The 20,607-nt window shown below is 40.4% G+C and overlaps 1 protein-coding gene across 1 annotated transcript in view; it reads left to right on the forward strand.

The window, feature by feature from the left end:
- Window positions 1-20,607, forward strand: part of camkmt (calmodulin-lysine N-methyltransferase) — a gene marked incomplete at its 5' end in the record, with an annotated part of 96,304 nt that overhangs the window by 48,284 nt on the left and 27,413 nt on the right. The window contains one exon of the mRNA XM_083897182.1: window positions 19,974-20,034. Coding sequence (XP_083753308.1) covers window positions 19,974-20,034 — 61 coding nt within the window. The remainder of the gene's footprint in view (window positions 1-19,973; window positions 20,035-20,607) is intronic.

A 20,607-nucleotide genomic window follows, 5' to 3' on the forward strand; every position in this document is an offset into this window, starting at 1 on the left:
AAATGAATAAACCCCCCCCCCCAAGGAGGGGTTCCAGTTCTGGATGAACGGACAGAGAGATGGACAGACAGACATTTCAAAAGCTACTTAGAAAAATACCTTCTTACGTTAGGGTAGTTAAAAAAATAAATGTCAGGTAATTTTCCGCTGCCATTATTTTAAAATGGCCTATCATGTATTAATTTCTACTGTGTGAAGAGAGATGGTGGCTTCTGTGGTCAGTAGTGTGAGGTGTAATTGTGTTTGCCTATTAATTCAAAAAGGAGCTGAGAGATATGAAAATGATTCAGGATGTGATTCAGGTGTCATGTTTTGTCCTTTAAACTCTAAGAAGAAAGTAGAGTCTAAAGCTGAATTTTCTTTGAGATTCTCTTCTGGCTACATTTACAGTGCAGAGTTTGTGCAGTGATGACTGAACACACACACACACACACACACGCACACACACCCTTGTGGAGGAGGTCTTCTGTGGTACAATAAGTAGTCGAGCAAGGGGCCACTTCCTTTATGTTGCAGGCTTTACGAGCCCTCCTTTATCACCTCGTACAATAGCCACACTTTGATGGGGGCACATTGATATGTTTCACTTCAGAATCGAGAGACTTTTTTCATGTTCTCCATTGTAGTTGTATTCCAATGATCGTTCATGCTGTATGTGAATCATTGTGAATTTCAGGTTTGACTTCCTGCATTCTGAAAGTCTCATTTAAAGTACCCATCTTGGGCTCCACATTGTCCCAGTAAAGGCCCTCCCTGACTGGGCGTTTAAAAAGAGACATGGGGGGAAATGAGGAAATGACCCATGCTTAGCCACACAACATGCTAGCTGTGCTCAGACAATCAGCATAGCATTAGCAAGACTGTTGAATAGAACCATCATGGTTACCTTCCCCTAGGAAGCCAGTGATCTGCCTATGTGCTTGGAGTTCCTGCAGAGCTGCTGAGACTCAGAATGGATGCCAGTGTGGTACCTGTGAGAAACTCTCCTGTCTTGTGCTGTCCTCCCTTTTTGTTGTGTGATAATGGTCTACTCCCAATGCTCTCACTATGAATGGCATGGAATTGACTTATTATGACTTCAGGCCCAGTTCCACACTCTGACAGTCAGCCTGTCAGTGAGAGGAACATAGTTTTGCTGCTTAGATACATTTTGTAGGGATGGGAATCAGTATTGGTCAGTATCGGTATTGGTCCAATACTGGTCCGATAGTATCGGCCCGATACAGCTTCATAATTGATAAATGGTCTAAAATGATTGTATCGAAATAATATCGGTGTCGGTAGATACTAGATTTTTTAAAATTGATATCAGACACAAAAAAAGTGGTATTTGGACATCCCTAATTTTTTTGTTTTATTCACTTTATGATCACTTTGATTGATTTTCCTTAGTGGCTCTGGATTGGTCTCTATGTCTGTGATTGTATACAGCGCCGTGTACAGGCCTGGCATATGTACTGCACTGTTCAAAGTCTATTTTGGCATTAAAGATGCAAGCAGTCTTTGCAAGGCATCAACGTCAAAGGCAGCTGCCATTGACTCTGTCATATGGTAGCTCTTCCTGATTGCAGTAGAGAAACGTTGTGGTGTCAAAACACCATGTCAGCTGAGATCGCCCCCCCCCCCCCCCCCCACCCTCATGTGGAGGATGATGAAGCGGTAGAAGATGGATGGATGGGTTGCGCATGAATGTTTTAGGACTTTTTTGGATGATAGAAAAAGAAAAAAACTTAATTTGCATTACAACTGAATGCATTTTTAGTTATATTTGTTTGTGCAAATCAGCTTGACCATCATCATTTTGGCTTCTCCCTCTCTAGGGGACGCCATCGCGGATCACCTGCAGTGATTTGCATATTTAATCTGGCAGAGATTTTTTTTTTTTTAACCCCGAATATCTTTCCTGACGCAGCCCTCCCATTTAATGCAGGCTTGGAACAAGCACTGGGAGTACACTGGATGTGGCCTCCCTGTGGCTGGTTTAGTGTCCAGTTAACAATGAGCAATGAGGATTGCTCAAGGGTTCTCCAGCCTTTGACCTGGTGGGGACTGTTGCAACAGGAAATGTTACATATTTCATTGATTTAGTCAGTTTGCCAGATGATGACTAAACTTGCTGCCAGTGTATTTGCAATGTTTTTTTATTTACCCCCTCACTTTCTTATATTTCTTGTTCTTCATTTCACATTTCTTATTGAGTGTTACCTGACTCTATACAGTGAAAGAGAGAGACGCAGATATTCAAAGGTAGGAAGGGAGTAGAATTGGATTAAGTGGCCTTTTGTTGCCCTCGGGGTGAGCTTTGTTGGCATTCATGGATACTCTGTCCTGAGCTTTCACTGTGATTAGAGCATTTAAGTTGACAATTCACTGAAGACCTCTTCTTTCTCTCTTTCTCTCACTCCCACTCTTTTCCCTCACTCTCACACTCGGTGTGCATTAATTGTTCATGTAATGCCGTTAAGCTCAGCTAGAAACCGTTCTCAGGAATACAACTTACATTTACACCAACTGCCCAATATGTCAGCTGGGGTAGATGTCAAGAGAGACTGATGGTGGCGGTGGTGGTTGTGGGGTGAGTTAGGGAATGAGTTGGTTGAAAAGTAGAAAAGGTGTTGGAGAAATCAGACCAGTGAGATAATGGCTCTGATTGGAAGAAACCAGGATGACACTGCATTGAAATCCCATGTACAATTATGGAGCATTTCTTAAACAACATGAATACATGGATGGCATTGGCAGAGGTGAGAGTTGGAAGCTACTTTTAACTGTAATGGTGAATTCTGTTGACTTCTGTTGAAGTCTGAACCTCCTGCTGATAAACAACAATGGGATGCTTTAATGTTTGTGTTTCTGATAAGTATTGTTTTCAAAAACCAGCATGTGACATAAAAATAAAATTAAATAAAATTAAATTAAATTAAATTAAATTAAATTAAATTAAATTAAATTAAATTAAATTAAATTAAATTAAATATATAGTTTACATTCTCTAATTTTATTCAAACAGCAATGTTTATTGCCTTTAAATTGCTCATACTATATACATAATTTATGTATATATATCTATATAGATATATATATATATATATGTATATATGTATCTATATATATATAGATATATATATATGTATATATGTATATTATATATATGTATATATGTATATTATATATATATATATATGTATATTATATATATATATACACATTATATATATATATATATATATATACCCTTGGCTTCTTCCAACGCCCTCAACTGCTCCTCGCTGTACTGAGGCTCGTACAGGTACCCACGAATATCAGATTCCAGGAGCAAATCATAAAAATAATTTTCTGAAATATCACTTTGAGAACTCCCTTCTGCCATAGTTTTTACTCTGCAGAGCAAGAGCCGGTCAGCGTAACTGATATCAAAGATGGCGGACACTGGGTTTACATTCTGGGGATCAGGTATCGTCCACCTGGAAATAGCAGTTTTAGAAGTTGTAGTTTCACCACTGAAACTAATTGAGCCCCCACACACGTGACACACCGCGTCAAATGACGCGTTTTGCGTCAAATGACGCGTTTTGCGTCATCTGACGCGGTGTGTCACGTGTGTGGGGGCTCTTTTGGAAAAGGGAAAATGGATTTATTACAGCTCAGTGAAAAACTGCGGGAGGGAAACACATTTTCTAAAAAATACTATTCCTATTCTAGCAATACAAAGCAAAAATGCAGAGAAACTAAAACTTTTTTTTTGTGTTTGTTTTTTTTAATAACTGAAAATTTATTTTACCATTGAAAAGTAATTTGCTGTCATACTATTTATGTTCCTGTCTACTCCGTCTCCCATGTAGCCAGTAGCCAGCCAGAGATAAAAACTGGAGAGACGAGAGGATAAAAGAATAAGTAGCTCAGTAAAGAAAATGACAAAGTGACAGAGAAGGAATAAAGGAAGGAACAGGATGGAAGGAGAAGGAGGACGAGAAGGCAGGGTTGACATTGCTCCTGGGTTAGTGCTCTAAAACTGAGTGCTAAAATCATTTCAGTTAAGATAAAGCTCTGGCCACTGCCAAACTGCCCCAGGATATCTGCCTTGCTCATCTGCCTCTCCAATGAAACGCCTGCACACAAGGAGCCTTCAGGCAGCCTGTCACACATATGTGGATGACCCTGTGTACGCACACACACAAATACACTAACAGACACACACACACCTCCTCAGTGGGAAATACACTGCTGTTTCACATGCACATTTGCTGGTCTCTCATTTTGAGTTTGTCGCAGTGCAGTTTATTTCACTTGACTGAGAAAGAGAGAGAGAGGGAGAGAGTGACAGAGAGCCGCAGGGATCTCCTTCCTCTTCTGAACCTCCCAAATTAACACCCTGCCACCACCACCACTCCTATCAATCACCACTGCCCTCACCTGTTTGAATCGTCTGGACTCCTTGCTCACAAGTTCACCTCCGTCCACCCCATTAACCCGTTTCCTGCCCTGCTCACTGTGTGCTTTCACCCAGCCCACTTTCAACCAACGCTCTCTTCTCAGAAGTTCAGCCTCTTCGTTTTGTGTCAGAGTCTCGGAAAAACATTTTAGCTCACACTCTGTCAACTTGTTCATATTGTATCTGTGGATTGTCTCACCAAGCATTTAAAGTTAGTGACAAAAATCTCACTAAACCTGAAAATGTCAGGTTGATCTTTAGATAGATACTTTATTGTTGTGAGAACATCTGAAAATGTTATTGACTTTCTCATGGCAGCTTCATTTGCAATGTCACACGAAATATTAGGCGTGAAAATGACATAATTACACTTACCCAGTCATCACATAGTACAGATCCACACATTACAATTGATACAATTGACCAACATTGACTAAAGACGGATACATTATTTTATATATTTATTCTTAATGAAGAGCTGAAATTAACATGGATATCGGATATCGTGCTTCATTCTGATCCTATTTAATCACACAACCCTGTATTTGTTATATTTTCCACTGACTGGATTGGGTCAGTATTAGGTTCATTATTGTGTCCAAAAACAGACAGATAAACCATTGAACTCAATTGTTGAATTCAATTCAAATCGTCAGTCGTTACTGATTAAAAAACAGTGACACAATTTCCAAATTGTATAAGTTTTCTTTACAAATTACAAATATTTGCAATGTATTTCTTGAAAGTAGGGAGAATCTATTAAAAGTGATTAGATAAATGTAATAGACCATGCAAACAAACGAGCGGAGATTAAATCAGCACATGCAAGCCACCAAATTATGTCCACAGGAAATTTAAATCGGCCAGCTTGATGTTGATTGGAGCGTGTAAAAATAAACGGCCAATCAGGAGCTGGAGGGAGTCTGTGATTCAAAAGGATCAGCGCAGTTCACACAATTACAGCAACAACTCGTTGTAGTCTCACAACCGAGTCCTGACTCTGTAAACTCTCTTATTCTGTCCATAATTGTGAGTCAATAACTTTATCATGTTTAAAAACCTTTGTCGCATCAAAGTGTCTTTCCAATATACAATAAACAGGTTAGCATCATAGCTTATGGTTAATTTAGGTAGGTAATTTAATTTAAAATAGTTTTTATATGTAGTTTGTCTTCATACTCAAAATAGAATGTCTCCCTTGTTTACTCCTTTCTTCCCTTAAACCCCCCCATTGCCTCCACCTCCCTCTCCTCTCCTCTCCCCTCAGAACCTCTTCACCAAGATAGGAAATCTGGGTCTCATGTTTAAGGCATTACTGCAGTTGTCGGGCAGACTCTTGGATGTTCTAGTAGTGAATTTGATTTCCGACCGCCTCCCCTCTCACCTCACTCCCCATCTCTGTCACGCTTCCTGAACATATCCTATTCTCCCCCCCGTCAGTGGCCATCCTCTTTGAGTTCTGGCAAGTTTGTGGTATATAACTCATCATCGTCATTCCCTGCTCACACAAATACAAACACAGTGGTGTGGTCATGATTTACCCAACACTGCACATTCACCTATACTCACCTATGACCTTTAAAAATGGTTACTGCAATCGCAAATCAAAACACTGTATTTCAAATTTGTTGCCAGATGCTTAGCATTACACATACATAACTGTCCCATTGATGTTTTTATTTTCATAAACATCAAAGACCATTAGTTTAATTTTAGCGTGCCACTAACAGGTTGAGGTTAAGAGGTGAAAATGTGTCAGATTTAGAGCATTAGAGAATTTTAGCATACCACAATAGCAGACTGTAATAACATTACAAAGGGGGACATATTATGCTAAATCAACTTTTTAATCATTTGAATCCTTATATTTGGGACTCTGGAGGCCCTATCATCTGGCAACGTGTGAAAAAAAGATGACTTACTCATGTTTATGGTATATTTATGGTCCTCCTCTGTCTGAGTACAGGAGATGAAACACACGATGTTGACTTCCGCGCTCATTGGAACGTGACAATGCGTTAAATTCCTGGAATTGTTGTCTTGCGGAGTTCCGCTTTGTCTGTAAAACATGCGAGAGTGCTGGCGAGGGCAACAGTATCCGAAAACTGGAAGTCTGCGAAGTCCACAAAACGTTATATTCTTGGTTCCACAGTGCAGCACAGAGTCCTACACAAACTTCCAGCCTCAGAGGATTTATCTGTCCAGCGGATACATGTTATATATGAGGGCAATGTGCCTGCTAGAGCCTGCAAATGATCACTTTACCAAATGCTAACTGCTGTTAGCTCCCAGTAGCCTCTGTGGCTTATGTAATTTCCTGTCCCTGAAGTTTTGCTTTACTTTTTTTTTTCTTTCTTTTAAGGTGGACCTAAAGAGATACTGCTAAACAGAGCGTTCTGAACAGAGCTGTTTTGGCAGGGTGACTGAACTGCTGTGGTGCTTCATTCTTATGGTATTTTGACCAAAGCATGTCACAGACATGTTCATTAGGACACCAGGGAACTAGATTAACTTGGAGAAATAGGATGTAATATGACTCCTTTAAATATCCACCAATAAATTAAGTGATTGGCATGTCTGTTGTAGTTTCAGTATCGTTCTGTATTTCTGACACTCTGCTGTATGTGTAACTTGCGTTATTGGACGGCAGTGAGTGGCGAAACAAACTAGAGTTTGTTTCCTGCAAATAAAAATGTATTTTGTGAATATACTGGCTGCATCATTCTTTTCAGTGAAGACCGAATTTCCTTCGTTTCTGATGACACATTTATGTCTTTACATATAACACCTTTAAAGTACCAGAGCATTACAGACCCACACATTTAGAAAACTAAATGTGTGATGATTTGTTAATGACTGCTCCTGCTGTGACCTTGTTTGTGTGGTGTTTGTCTTGATACCACAGTATCAATCATTGAGGTGGGAGCTGACTAAAACATCAGCACCCAGGTCAAATCACAAATTACTGTTTGAAAGCTTCAGCAGGTGAAGGTTTCTCATTTCTAAAGATAATTAATTTTTTTTTTTAATAAAAAAGAATTGTGAAGTCATTTTGTATGTGATGAGCTTCAGTGTTCGGTCAATCAGCTGAAAATTAATTTGCAACTATTTTTGTACTTGGATAATCATTTTAATTATTTTATACAAAGACGGCATCACATTTTCCTCTCTGCTGTCCTTGTAAAGTTAATATCTGTTGGACTGTGGGTCAGAATAAACATGAAATAGATTCAATTATCACTAGTAAGGGATTAGCAGTTATGGTCTGAATATTCAGTATTTTGAAAAAGATGAAAATCTTGTCCTGTTACAGATGTTTTCATGGCATTGGTTTAACATAGACAACAAACTAGAGACAGCAGACACTTGAAACTAGATCTCAGGATAATTTAGTGCAAATTATTCCATTGTGATTTGGTATAATGGGAGAAACCATGAGCAGAGTGTCACAGGCACACTCAGATTACACACTGACACAGCCTCACATGTTGGTGTTTTCTCATTTATCTGGAGATGGGGCTTGTTTGAGAAGTTGAGCTGAAACGACTTGTGCTTGGATGTCAAATACGGAGACACTTGTATTAAAATGACTACGGTGTAAAAAAAAAAATCTTATCTCAGGTATCATCAAACAAGGGACTGACAATGAAATACAAAAGGGAAATGCTTTCACTCACTTTTGATGGATTCGTATTCCTGGATGTTGCACGGATGACGAGAGAGAGAGCACCACATGGTGAAGGCAGGGATGTGCTCAGTGGCAGCTGTCGTCTTTTCTCTCTTATTGCTTTATTTTTTTTCTCCATGATACAAGAAACAGGAACCTCTCATCAAGCATTTTAATCTCAACTTTGATATTTATTTTCTCTCTGTGCCCCTTCCCACCTTTTCTCCTTCCTTTTATGACTCCACTCTCATCACCCACCCAGTCTCTCATCTCTTTTAAACCTCCCATCTCTCCACCATTCTCTACTTCAATCCCCTCAATCCCCCCCCCTCTCTCTCTTTTGGCTCCTGTCCTAATTATTTATACATTAACATTCAAGAAACAAGAAAACTGGGTGCAGGTGACACCCTGTAATTTGACACCCTTGCCTTTCTCCAAGGAAGGAGAGAGATGTAATCTATGACAATCTGCGTGTTTGTGTGTGTGTAATCTGGGGTTGTCGCGCACCCGTATGCCACTTCCCGTATGCTAATCAATGAATGAAGCTCGGCAAAGCTCTCGTCGTCTGCCAGCTAAACCGCACACCTCAGTGGCGATATGTCTATTAGCCACATGTCAAACTCCCCCTTTGTTTCTGCCTCCTCCTGTCTCTCCCCACATCTCATTCCCTCCTCTCTCATTCAACCGTTCCTCTTCTGTGTAATTCTGTATCTCTCATTCCGTCTTCCTATTTCCTTTTTCCACACTTTATTCGACTCTCCTCCTGTAACCCCTCACTTCCCCTGTTCTCTTAGCTTCTCATAAAAAAAAAAAAAAAAAACCTCACTCTGGTCTGACAATTCTTGTGCCCCAGATGCAATTTCCTCAAGTGCATACTCATGTCTCCAACCACCGTCAATGAGAAGGGCAGGACATAATGGGATAGGTGGTGAAATATGCAAGATTATAAACACTGATATTATTTAAAATAAAAAAAATAAAATCCCCCCTGAGAATCCCCTTTCTTTCACTCAGCTTCAGTTCAATCAAATGTGGATGGGAATAAAAAAAGAAAGATGTGTACATTTACTGGAGCATATCATCCATTTGTGTTGCTTTGTAAGTGTTAGTATTATGTATGTCGCCATGTGAACAGCCAATTCTTAATATTGATTATATCATAATGTCAACATTTGTTTTTGAAAGATTTGTGACACAAGAGGCCCAGTTATTTATAGATAAATTCTGCAAACAAACAACTTGAACAAGGAATCAAAGTTCTGTAATAGTGTTATTGACAGTGTATATGTACAAACGAAAATAGTTGTCTACAGACTTCACTCGCAAAATCTGCTGTTGTGTATGTTCCTGCAACGCTGTCGATCAAAAACTGCTCCAGCCTTTTCAGACAATTCCTCCAGTCATCATGCAGAATCCCATGCGTCCGCGCCTGCCCACTGCGCCATTGACTCCGAGAGAATCTGAGCTTCCCTGGAAGTGATGTTTTTTTGCCGCATTAATCCAATCATTTTCAAGCTCAACGCAGTGGAAAAAAGTAAATTCTGTGTCGTCCCATAGAGAAGGGTTTAATGTGGAGGCTGCTACGGGACATTGCTTTCTAGGGCATGTTTAGTTTTGAAATGTAAATATAACACAGGACATATTTAACTTTGACATTTTAGAGGAAACTAAGATTTCCTTACTGTCTTAGAGGAATTGCCACTGCCATATACAGTTTGCCAAGCAAGAACTTTTAAACATTTAAATCAACTGTCAGTGTCATCTGAATATACAGTATACTGGAAACTGTAATCCTCACTCTATTTCTAAATAATCTCAAACCTAATATGCCATTTTTGTGTTCAACAATCATTGGCTCAGATACTGATAATCAGTCAGACCCTATGAGCCAATATTTCCTCATGTCCACCAGCAGTGCACAGTGGTAATTTCTCTCTCTCTGCCACAGCCAGCACTGGTATTCAAGAATGTCAGTCTGTCATAGGCAGACTCTGACAGACAGTCGGAGGAGAGATAAAATAAGATGTAGTTGTTACGTTTGTCTTTAATTCTGCAAGCTTGAAGACAGGATGACGGACAGGCAGACAGGCAGGTGGGGAACCAGGCAGACAAGAAGGCAAGCAGACAGTTATAGGGGCAGTTAGACAGGCAGTCATCCCTGGCATTTTGCAGCAGATAAGTAAGCTATCAAAGGAGGGGGATAAATAGCAGAGTAAAGATTGGTCCTGGCCCCCTCAGAGAGGAGCGGGGGGCCACAATGCAGGCGTGGTGGGCAGATAGCCCCCTGCTCTCATTATACGCTGCCTAATCCAAAACGATGTTTACTCAGAGAGAGAAAGAGAGAGAGGGAGAGAGAAGGGCCACGCTTATCGAAGCCACACACAGTCCTCCAAGCATGTGTGCATGTGCAAGTGTGCAAGTGTTTGTGTATGTGTGTGTGTGATAGAGAGTGCACGTCAAAATGAGCCTATTCCAATGGAAAAAGGGATCAGGAGTGTCTCTAAGGCAGACTCTGTTGGCTAGAATGTCGATGCTTATCACACACTGCCTGGCTCTTCTGGTGAAAGGCCAATAGGCTATCTGAACTGCCTATTCACAGCATGTGTGTTTACCATACCAGCTCGCCAGAATCATCATTTCGTAATGCTGTTATTATCATTAAGGTACCGCTATTTATGATTTCTTTTTCAGATGATGAAGGCCCTTCTCGGCTACAAAACATTTTTCCTTTTTCGATTTTGAAATACTACAAAATAAATCAGTAACTTTTGTTGTTTATCCCTATTGACTTGTGCTTTTTTATGTTGTTCTTGTTGTAGCTGTTGATTACACATAAAATTAAGTCATCAGATATTGGTAGCAGCTTCAGAAAGGCTCTAGTATGTTTTAAAGCTGTATAAAAAAAACAGTAGAGTCTATAACATCTTGTTTTTATTGCATAAGTTTTAATCAATACATATGTATTATGAATAGGTTGACTAAAAGGTCATTAAGTCTTGACTGACATACAGTAGTGCTGCATACAATTCCAGCCACATATACTACCTATCTCAACCAAACGCACAGATCATTTTGTACCCAACTCCTAATTTACAGTAAATAATAATGAAATTAAAACAATAAAACAGACTCTTGTGTGGGTTACAGTTCAAATTTATACACAGTACTTTATCTTAGGCCACCATCCATATATGTTGTTTTAGTAGTATTTGGTTACAACTTATACAACTTTATATTGTACATAATGATCATACAGTAGTGGTTAGTGCTCTTGCAGTTCAGCAAGAAGAACCGGGTTCAAGCCTCGGTTGGAACAAGGGCCTTTCTGCATGGAGTTTTCATGTTCTCCCTGTGTGTGTGTGTGGGTTTTCTCCGGCTTCCTCCCACAGTCCAAAAACCTGCCATATGGGGATTAGGTAAATTGGATACTCGAAATTGACCGTAGGTGTGACAGTGAGATTGAATGGTTGCTTGTCTCTATATGTGGCCTTGCAATGGACTGGTAAACTGTCCAGGGTGTGACCCCGCCGATTGCGAGATAGCGGTAAATACATGTTTGTATATTGACGCTGTTTTTTATGATTATGTATTTCAGAGTGAGTCCCAGAATGCACAGCTGTTAGGACATGAGGCTTTTGTTGTTGTATATTATTTGATATCAAAAAGCAGAGTTCAAACTGTTTAAGTGTTACCCTTTGCACAGCACCATCAGTGTTTCATAGAATACAAAAGAATCCTTTGTCATTGTTAGCAATACGACACTCATTCTCTCCTCCCAAAAATCACACTTGCAGAAAAATACATCGATCTAAATAATAATGTAGAAACAGCCTGAGATAAAAGTGCAAATTAAAAGCCTGGTTAAAAATGTAATTGCAGTTATTGCTCATGCATGGCTACAGAGATCTCACTTGTGTGTGTTTGTAACCACTCAGCATGCATGCACACACACACACGCACAGGTTCATACAGCACTCCTTTTGAGGACACTCTGCATCGACTTCCAGTCGGCCTAAATCTTGTCCCTAAGCTAAATCTAAGCACGGTTAAAATTTTTATCTTTTAAAGCCTTTTAAACTTTGCCATTTCCTCAGAAATAATGTTCTGTCTCATTTGGACCAGGTTTTTGGCCATCTAGTGGACTCCTTATGCCAAAGAAAGGTCCTTAAGAGGTCACAAATAAAAAGTACAAACACACGCAGATTTCTAGTACATCCATTACCACAAGGTGGCAGCAGCAACATCAGGCTTTTAGTTGGTGAAGTTCATGTGCCGGGGTCCTTGAATGCAACTTGTAACTCTTCCATTTAGTTGCATTCTTACCCCATTTGTGTTCTATTTGTTACCTTTCAAAATAATCTTTCCCTGCTGGTTTTGTATAATATGTTTGACACTCTATCAGTTAAACAGCCGTTTCCATCAAGAAAATTAGGTCCTTTCTTAAAGCGCTCATTCCCCTACACCAAAATCAATAGAGAACACCAGTCTTTGGGGACTGTTGCAGCCGCTAGATTGTGTCCTCCTCTAGATTTAATCCTGTGATTTGTGTTTGAGTTATGCAAGGTAGTCTGTCTGTCATTGGACCAGGTGGGTGGAGCTTTCAGGTGGATATTGATCCCCCAGTGACCTCAGTCAAAATTAAGGAGACAACAAGAAGCCATCTCCCAGTCAAACTGGCTGTCTTGTTACGTTCTGTACTAGAAGGGTTAATCGGGCACAGGACTCATGTCCCTTTAATCATGTCTGGAAACACTAGGTGTAGGGAGACTCTTCCCACCTGGATTGTTTTGGTTTTCTGTTAACTAAATCTGGTTAATTTAGACAGGGTTTTTTGGGATGTTGTTTTATAAATTGATACGGTAGTTTAGCTCTTTAGTCCTTTTTTGGTTGCATTTTGTATTGTTCAGCCCATTTCCGGATGGATTTTATATACATCCTTCACTCCATTGTGAAATAAATCCTTTATTTAAAGGTGAAGTAAGTAGTTTATAGTGCCATCTAGAGGAGAGGCTGAAATTTACAACAAAGAACTGCTCCTCTGCTCACCCCCTCCCTTCCCTGAGTGCTATGGTATCCTCAGCCGGTCCTCGTCGTCTTTCTCCGTGTCAGCTGATGAGGTTCGTGAGGCGAGCTACCATGGCCGTAGCAGACGAATCGGACTTCCGCTACAAGTAAAGCGATGCTTGATTTGTTCTCTCGCGTTTGTCTATACAGGCACCTGTAGAAACATGGCGTCGTGGCAATGCAGTAGCGGCCCGCGACCATGTTATTTTACATGACTTGAAACACTACGAAAATGAAACAAAGAATATTATACAGCGACTAGACAATGCAGGAGCACATAATATGTATAAAAAAGTGGATTTTGGGTTATATAAACCCATAAATACTACACAGTGTCCCTTTAAACAAACGTATACCTTGTTCTTATGTTGCTTCCCATTTCCCCTGTCAAGCTGGGCTATAACAGGTCCACTGACTTATAAGCGAATCTCTCAAATCTCGACAGGGCAAGGGTTCGGCTACCTCACTCTGCATTGACTGGGTTAATTGGACACTCTAAATTGAGCTCAGCCATGGGGAGGGGGACATCCAGTTTACTCCTAGTGCTGGTCCCAAGCCTGGATAAATGGGAGGATTGCATCAGGAAAGGCATCTGATTGATCCATAAATTGTGTCATTTTGGGACATTGGTGTATGTTATCCTTCATCTAAGTAATACACACTTACAATAATGCAACAATAGACCAGCAGATCCTGTAACCTGCAAGATGGTTCGGCCATAAATGTGTTGTACTGGTGATGGCATGCCATGAACCTCATGAACCATGCATACCTATTCTCACAATTAAATGTTCACTCTTTTACCTCTGTACAGACTCTTGTCTCTGTCTTTCTTTTCGAGTCTCTCTCTCTCTCTCTTTCGCACTCAAACAACACACACACACACACACACACACACACACACACACACACACACACACACACACACACACACACACACACACACACACACACACACACACACACACACACGTGTACACATCAGCACCATGCCCTTGTGAACTGTGTGTATCCTCTCTGTGCTGGCCGGGGTAATCCCGGCCTCCACTAAAGTAGCCGTGTGAGAGAACAGATTGTCAGTTGATCATGGCAAACCGAGAACCTTATCCCTTATTGGATCGGCCATGGAGGAGGCTTAGGAATTATCTGAGGCCTCGTTTAATGTGGAGAAGGATCACTGCTAGAGAGCCACAGAGCCTGAAGACACACTGGGCCTGAGGGGAGAGAAGGCACTGTGTTTGTGTGTGTGCGTGTGCGGGTGTGTAAAAAAAACAACAACGGGGAGGTGTGTGTATCAGTATGTAATAGTGATAGAGGTGTGTGTGTGTGTTGTGCATGGGCGCACAAAACAACATCACGGACCACTTAACCCCATCTTGACACCTCTCTATCGCTTCACTTTCGTGCTTGGTGTATTTTTGTCATCCATTCCTGTCCTTCCTCTGCTAACTCCTCCTCTTCATATTCCTCCTTGTCATTTAATCAGCGTCATTTTTGTGTCTTCATCTCTAAACCACTTTGTTGCTCCTTTTTACGACCCAATTAAGGAAGAAACACAAAAACATCTTACCAAATGATGCAATAGTAGACCAGCATGTGTTATGTATTTATTCCTATAGTCCATATAGCATGGAATAAAATAAGATTTGTTAATATTACAATGATATTCCCAAATATTTAAAAACCTTTGTCTTTATAAAAAAAAAATATCTGGATATGAACAATTGGATTTGTAAAAAAGAAAGAAAAGCTGTAGATGTTATTTTAATTTGTATTGGGGATATTGTCATTAGATTCACAACCACACATTTGCATATCAATTATGCTTTTTTTTTTTTTTACATGCATAATTGTCAGATAATATACAACTGCAGGCTGTGGAATTAATACTATATCCGACTTTGTCTCCTCCGCCTTTGAAAAGCTTCTTTCCTTCACTCTGTCTATCAACTCTCCTTTATCTTCCTCTGGACTGTCCTTCTGCCCTTCTTTAAAAGTTTTCCACTTTCTCCTCTTAATTCCTGCATCTCAATCTCACTCCTTGTTCACATGCTCCTCTACTATCATTTCCTCTTCTCACCACATCGTCTTGATGATCTCATCTAGTCAACTGGTCAGAGGCCTTAAATCCCTTTTTATCCCTTCCAGCATACGTCAGTATCATCCTCAATATTTGCAAACACAATAGTTAGCAGATCTTATAGTGTTGTGATGGCAAAGGTTGTGTATGTCAAACTAACAAAGAACCTCCTCTCTTTGAACATCTGGACTGACGAGTGTTTTAATTTGTGGATATAAATATATTTGCTTTAGCGCCGTCACTCTCCGGGTTACATGGATTTCATCCTTAGCCCAGTCCAGATAATTGACGTCAGATAAATGGGAAACACCATCCTCCTTATCATAAGGCCTCTTAGTCTGATTCTGTTGTCCACTAAATTAAAGTGTTCAAACTGGTTCTTGGAACAAATGTACAGCCCTTTCCCAGGTATTGTTAGCTAAGCTTGGCTTAGTTGCTCAGTTATGTCAGGTTGCCTTTCCCCAAATAGCACCTGGATCCCTGTCAGATATTTAAAATAACCCTTTAGTTAATCCCATCCCTGCTGTCTGATCCCTACCTGGAAAACATCTTGGGATTCCCTTACCCTGGATTTCCACTGAATTTCCACTGGACGCGGAACGGCTGCGGAACGGCAGCGACGCGGCAGCGGCGCGGTCGCCGTTGCAAATCGCTTCCATTCTAATCAATGAGAGTATTCCCACCGGCCGCGCTGCGGCGCGTCTCAGCAGCGGCCCAGAAGCGGCTTGCCGCGCCGCAGCGCTATCGATAGGAATCAGTTCTATTTTTTTCCGTTGCCGCTGCTGAACCTCGTAAATATCAACGAAGCAGATCGCACAAGACAGGAAGTCCGACATAGAATCAAAGTAAAACATTTCCGCCCCCCTTTCAAAATACAACACAATACGCAGGTCATATAGCCTGTCACAACTTCACATCAACATTACGTCGTGACCGGTGCTGCCAGGTAAACAGTCAATTAATCAGAGCGTCTCGGAGAGTCATAATGTACGACGAGAGACTGATTGTTGAAGTGGAGAAACATAAAATAATTTATGACACCAGATCAACAGTTCTTCCACGTAGGAGAATGAAGCTGTGTTGTTGTTTCCTTTATACACACAGTCTATCACTGGATCTCGCGAACTCGCGTCCGTTCGAGATTATCGCGCGATCTTCTGTGAATACCGCCGGCTCCCAAGGCTCTGCGCCGCTGCCGTAACGCGCCCGGTGGGGATTGTCGCCGGGCAGAGGACGAAGCAGAACCGCGCCGCTGACGTTATGCGACCGTTCCGCGTCCAGTGGAAATCCGGGGTTAGTGTGGGTTAAGAGATGTCTGGGTTATTGTATTCTTATTTTGGATCATATTCAGTGGGTGTGTTTCAACATTTACTTCATGTTTGAGGGCATGTTTGATGGCTTTAGTGGTCATTCTTTGGTTCTTTATTGTTTAATTATGTTTGGCAAGCAGCAGTAATACGTAATTAACCATTTGAGCATTGCACCGGAGAATATATATATATTTATATTTTCTAGATAAGTTATATTTTTAATGACACAAATCTGAAAAATAGCATTAAACATAAACAGCAAAAAACTAATTTTTGCTAATTCCATCCCTGTGCATGTGATTACTGACAGCTTCTGAGGTCAGATTATTACTGACCTATTCCCTTAAATCCCAAAGTTCCCAAGGTTAGCAGCAGGTCACTAGGGTGTGATGGGATGATGGTGTAGGATAATGGCATTATAGTGGATATCGGTGTGTAGCTTCATCCAAGAAACCTGATCTGTGCTGTAGGCCTCCCTCCTCCACTGTTAAACGTTAAGTGTGTCGGAATTGATAAAACACACCAGGAATTAATCATGTTTGTAGACTGTCTGTGACTTACTTAATGAATAATTGACACTGTTATCAATAATAACCACATGCATCATATATTACATTTTGAGATTTTTTTTTTTCAATATCTTAAAGTCTCCAAATTATGCAAACTGTGTCAGTGTTTGGGGTAAAATGACATGTTTTACACGTGTACTAATAACAACAGCATGAACATACACACACACACACAAACGCACACCTATGTTGCTTCCTTTTCTCATCTAGTAATTGAAGGTGAGAAATAATTTCATTATCCTCAGAAAGAGTAATCTGCTCTCTACTCCTGATCCCTTCATTTTCTACAGTGCACCTCCACCTGGGAGGCAAACGCACACACACACACACACACACACACACACACACACACACACACACACACACGCATGCACAGCTCTTGTCACCCTGGGCTATTAATGTTATTGGAGTTGGGGATTAACCACCAGAATCACATATGCTTTACAAAGCTTTATTACTTAGTGCTGTCTGTCTTACTCCCTCTCTCACACACACACACACACACACACACACACACAACTTTATGTGGAGGAAAAGTTAGGTCATTGGTGAGTGGAGAGAATTCTGCCCTCGTCTCATTACAGCACAGTAAGACAGTTACATCATCCTGACTGGACTAAAGTCGGTGTTATCTGATGTTATTTCTCTTTTAACAGTCTTCACAGTCTTCAGACGTCTGAAAACTTACATAATGCGCATCCATTTTAAGGATGTGTAGACTACTCAAAAGTAAAAAAAAAGGGTTGGTTTGAGATACCACTTGTACTCATCATCAGAAATCAACAGCAGATTGAAAACCCAAAGGAAACACACACATGACTCTGTGAGGGTCCTCATTTTTCTTCTTCCGCAGTGGTGGATTACACTCAGTTTAATGTTGCATTACCACCCTCTACTGTTCATCTTCTTAAGATGCTCTGGGTGGCCTCTGATGTCAAGTGTCAGTCATGGTGACACACATCTGTGAACGCGGAAGTGAGAGGCTAGCGTGTCTTTTTTTTTTTTTTTTTTTCTGCAAAGGCAAAGGTTGTGTCAGGAAATGATTATTTTTCACACAATAACACCGTCAGAAGGAGTTAATGAGGAAAGAGTTGTGATGCAGCTTTTCAATCCAGTTCAACTCAGCACATGTAGCAGTATTTAAAGTACATTTGTTTTATTTTACTGTGAGGATGTTGTACACTACACAAGGTAATAGTGCCTCATGATTTCTGATTCTAGCTTCTCTAAACTGAATTAAATGGGTGAACATTTAGATGAGAGTAAATTGAGTAATAGAGCCACCAATTTTTACTATACATATATATGTATATATATATACATATATATACACTTTTAGTAAAAACATCAGCGTTTTACCTTGTTTTGGAGATTAATATTTTTAAAAGTAACAAATGAGTGAACTATAAAAATATAAAGAATGTAAATCCAGAAAATGTAGGAAAGGAAATACATTATATGCACAGGACAAACAACACAAGCACTGTTTCCAACATCACTGCCAATAAATCTGTTGACATTATAGAGTTAAGTTTTGTATGACAAGTGTCTGGCTGAAATGTAAAATGACATCACATTATTATGTGTCTTGACATTTCTTTAGACATAGTATACCTGCTTTGGCTGTGTGTGTGTGTCCATATGTGTGTGTGTGTTGTCTGTCCAAGACGTAGAGAGCGTGTTTTTTTTTCCTAATAGGGAAAAGGAATATTTGGACATTTTATCAATAGGCATTATTAAATCCTGCTTGCTTGAGCTAATCTTGGCAGACCGGGGTGTGAGGAAAGAGAGAGAGAGTGCGAGATAGCCGAAGGAAAGGAGAGTGAGAGAGCAGTGATGTTTGCCCCATGAGGTGAAGAGAGACCGCCTGTAAGCCGCTTATTATATTGACTATCACCTTTTTTCTCTCCTCCTCTAACCCACCCCCTCCCTCCCTCCGTCCCTCCCTGCCTTCCTGGTTTTCTCTTGTTACCTTGCTCATTTTCTATCTCTGCCTCCCTCGGTTGCTTTTTCCAACTCATTCTATCTATATACCCTCATTCTTGTTTCTCAACAACTCCGTCATATAAACACTCACCGACTCACGCACACACACACATACACACACACAGACAGTGCCAAGCTGAACCTTCTTGTTCAAAGCCAGAAGCAGAAAGCTGAAGTTTTATTCAAATGAATGTTTACTTCTTCTCCTGCCAAGATATGTGTATTTCTTTTCTGTGTGTGTGTGTGTTTGTGTGTGTGTGTGTGTGTGTGTGTTGAGAGAAAGTACAAATAGCAGCAAGTATGCAAGTGTGTGTTAGTGTGTGTTACATGCACGGCAGAAGGAGAAGGGCTGACAGTAGGTGATAAGCCAGACAGGCCTGCACATTGTGATTATCACCCACCGGACCCCCTGTCACACACACACACACACACACACACACACACACACACACACACACACACACACACACACACACACACACACACACACACACACACACACACACACACACACTTTGTATAGACAGTAAGAGAGTCGATGAGAGAGTGTGTCGACAAGATTTAATGTAGACGAGAAAACAGACAGACAAACGGAGGCAGAGAAGCCTTGGAACACAGGAAAGGTGGAAACCACAAGAGAAGGAAATGAACACAGACGGTAAAACACAATGCGCCCATTGTGTTTCGCTGAACACTTTTATTTCAGTTTTATATCAATATCAATGTGTTTTGGTGTTCAGACACTTTAAAATAAACGGGCTGTGTTGCACCAGAAATGCTCGATTTAATGTTGAATATAATAAATATCTGTTGCTGAAATGTGATAAAGTGAATAAGCCTTTTTCTGTGTGTGTTTCCGACATAGGTGTGTGGCCGTCTGAAGAGGTGATGGCTCATTACTGTCTGCAGAAACGTCACATGTTCAGGTGAGTTATTCACGCCACCGTCAAAAGACGGTTGAGATTCAATGCAAACACTGTTGGTTTTCGATGTTTCAGATAACAGTTTTCCTGTACCGTCTAAATTTTGTTATTGGACCAATTCAAAAAAAGAGGCAGTGTGTAATGTCCCTCCTTTTAAACGTGTTTTATTTCAGCGTAACTTGCTGCCTGACAGGAAATTGCTTTATAATACAAACCAGGAAAAAGGCAATCATTCTTCCAGTGCAAAAATAGTGAAATCATTAAGCTTGGATTGTGCACAACTGGATTTTTTTGAAAAGTGTCTCTTTGGTTGAATAAAAAGAGAATTGAAAACATAAATTATTCTTAGTTAAATTGACAAAGGCACTAATGCATAGCTGTTGTGAGGTAGAGGAATTTAACATTTTATGAAATGTAATTATATCCAAAAATCTCACTCCTATACCGTGTATTTATACCAACTGTTCATTTATAACATTGTGACAGTATTTCAAGCTCTAAACCAGTCAGTCTGCTGTTATCCCTGTCATTAAAATCTGACTGGGTCCTGTCACAAATGCTCACTACCCTCGTGTC

The sequence above is a fragment of the Microchirus variegatus genome (assembly GCF_963457635.1).
Source record: "Microchirus variegatus genome assembly, chromosome: 11".
In the NCBI taxonomy this organism is placed as follows: Eukaryota; Metazoa; Chordata; class Actinopteri; order Pleuronectiformes; family Soleidae; genus Microchirus; species Microchirus variegatus.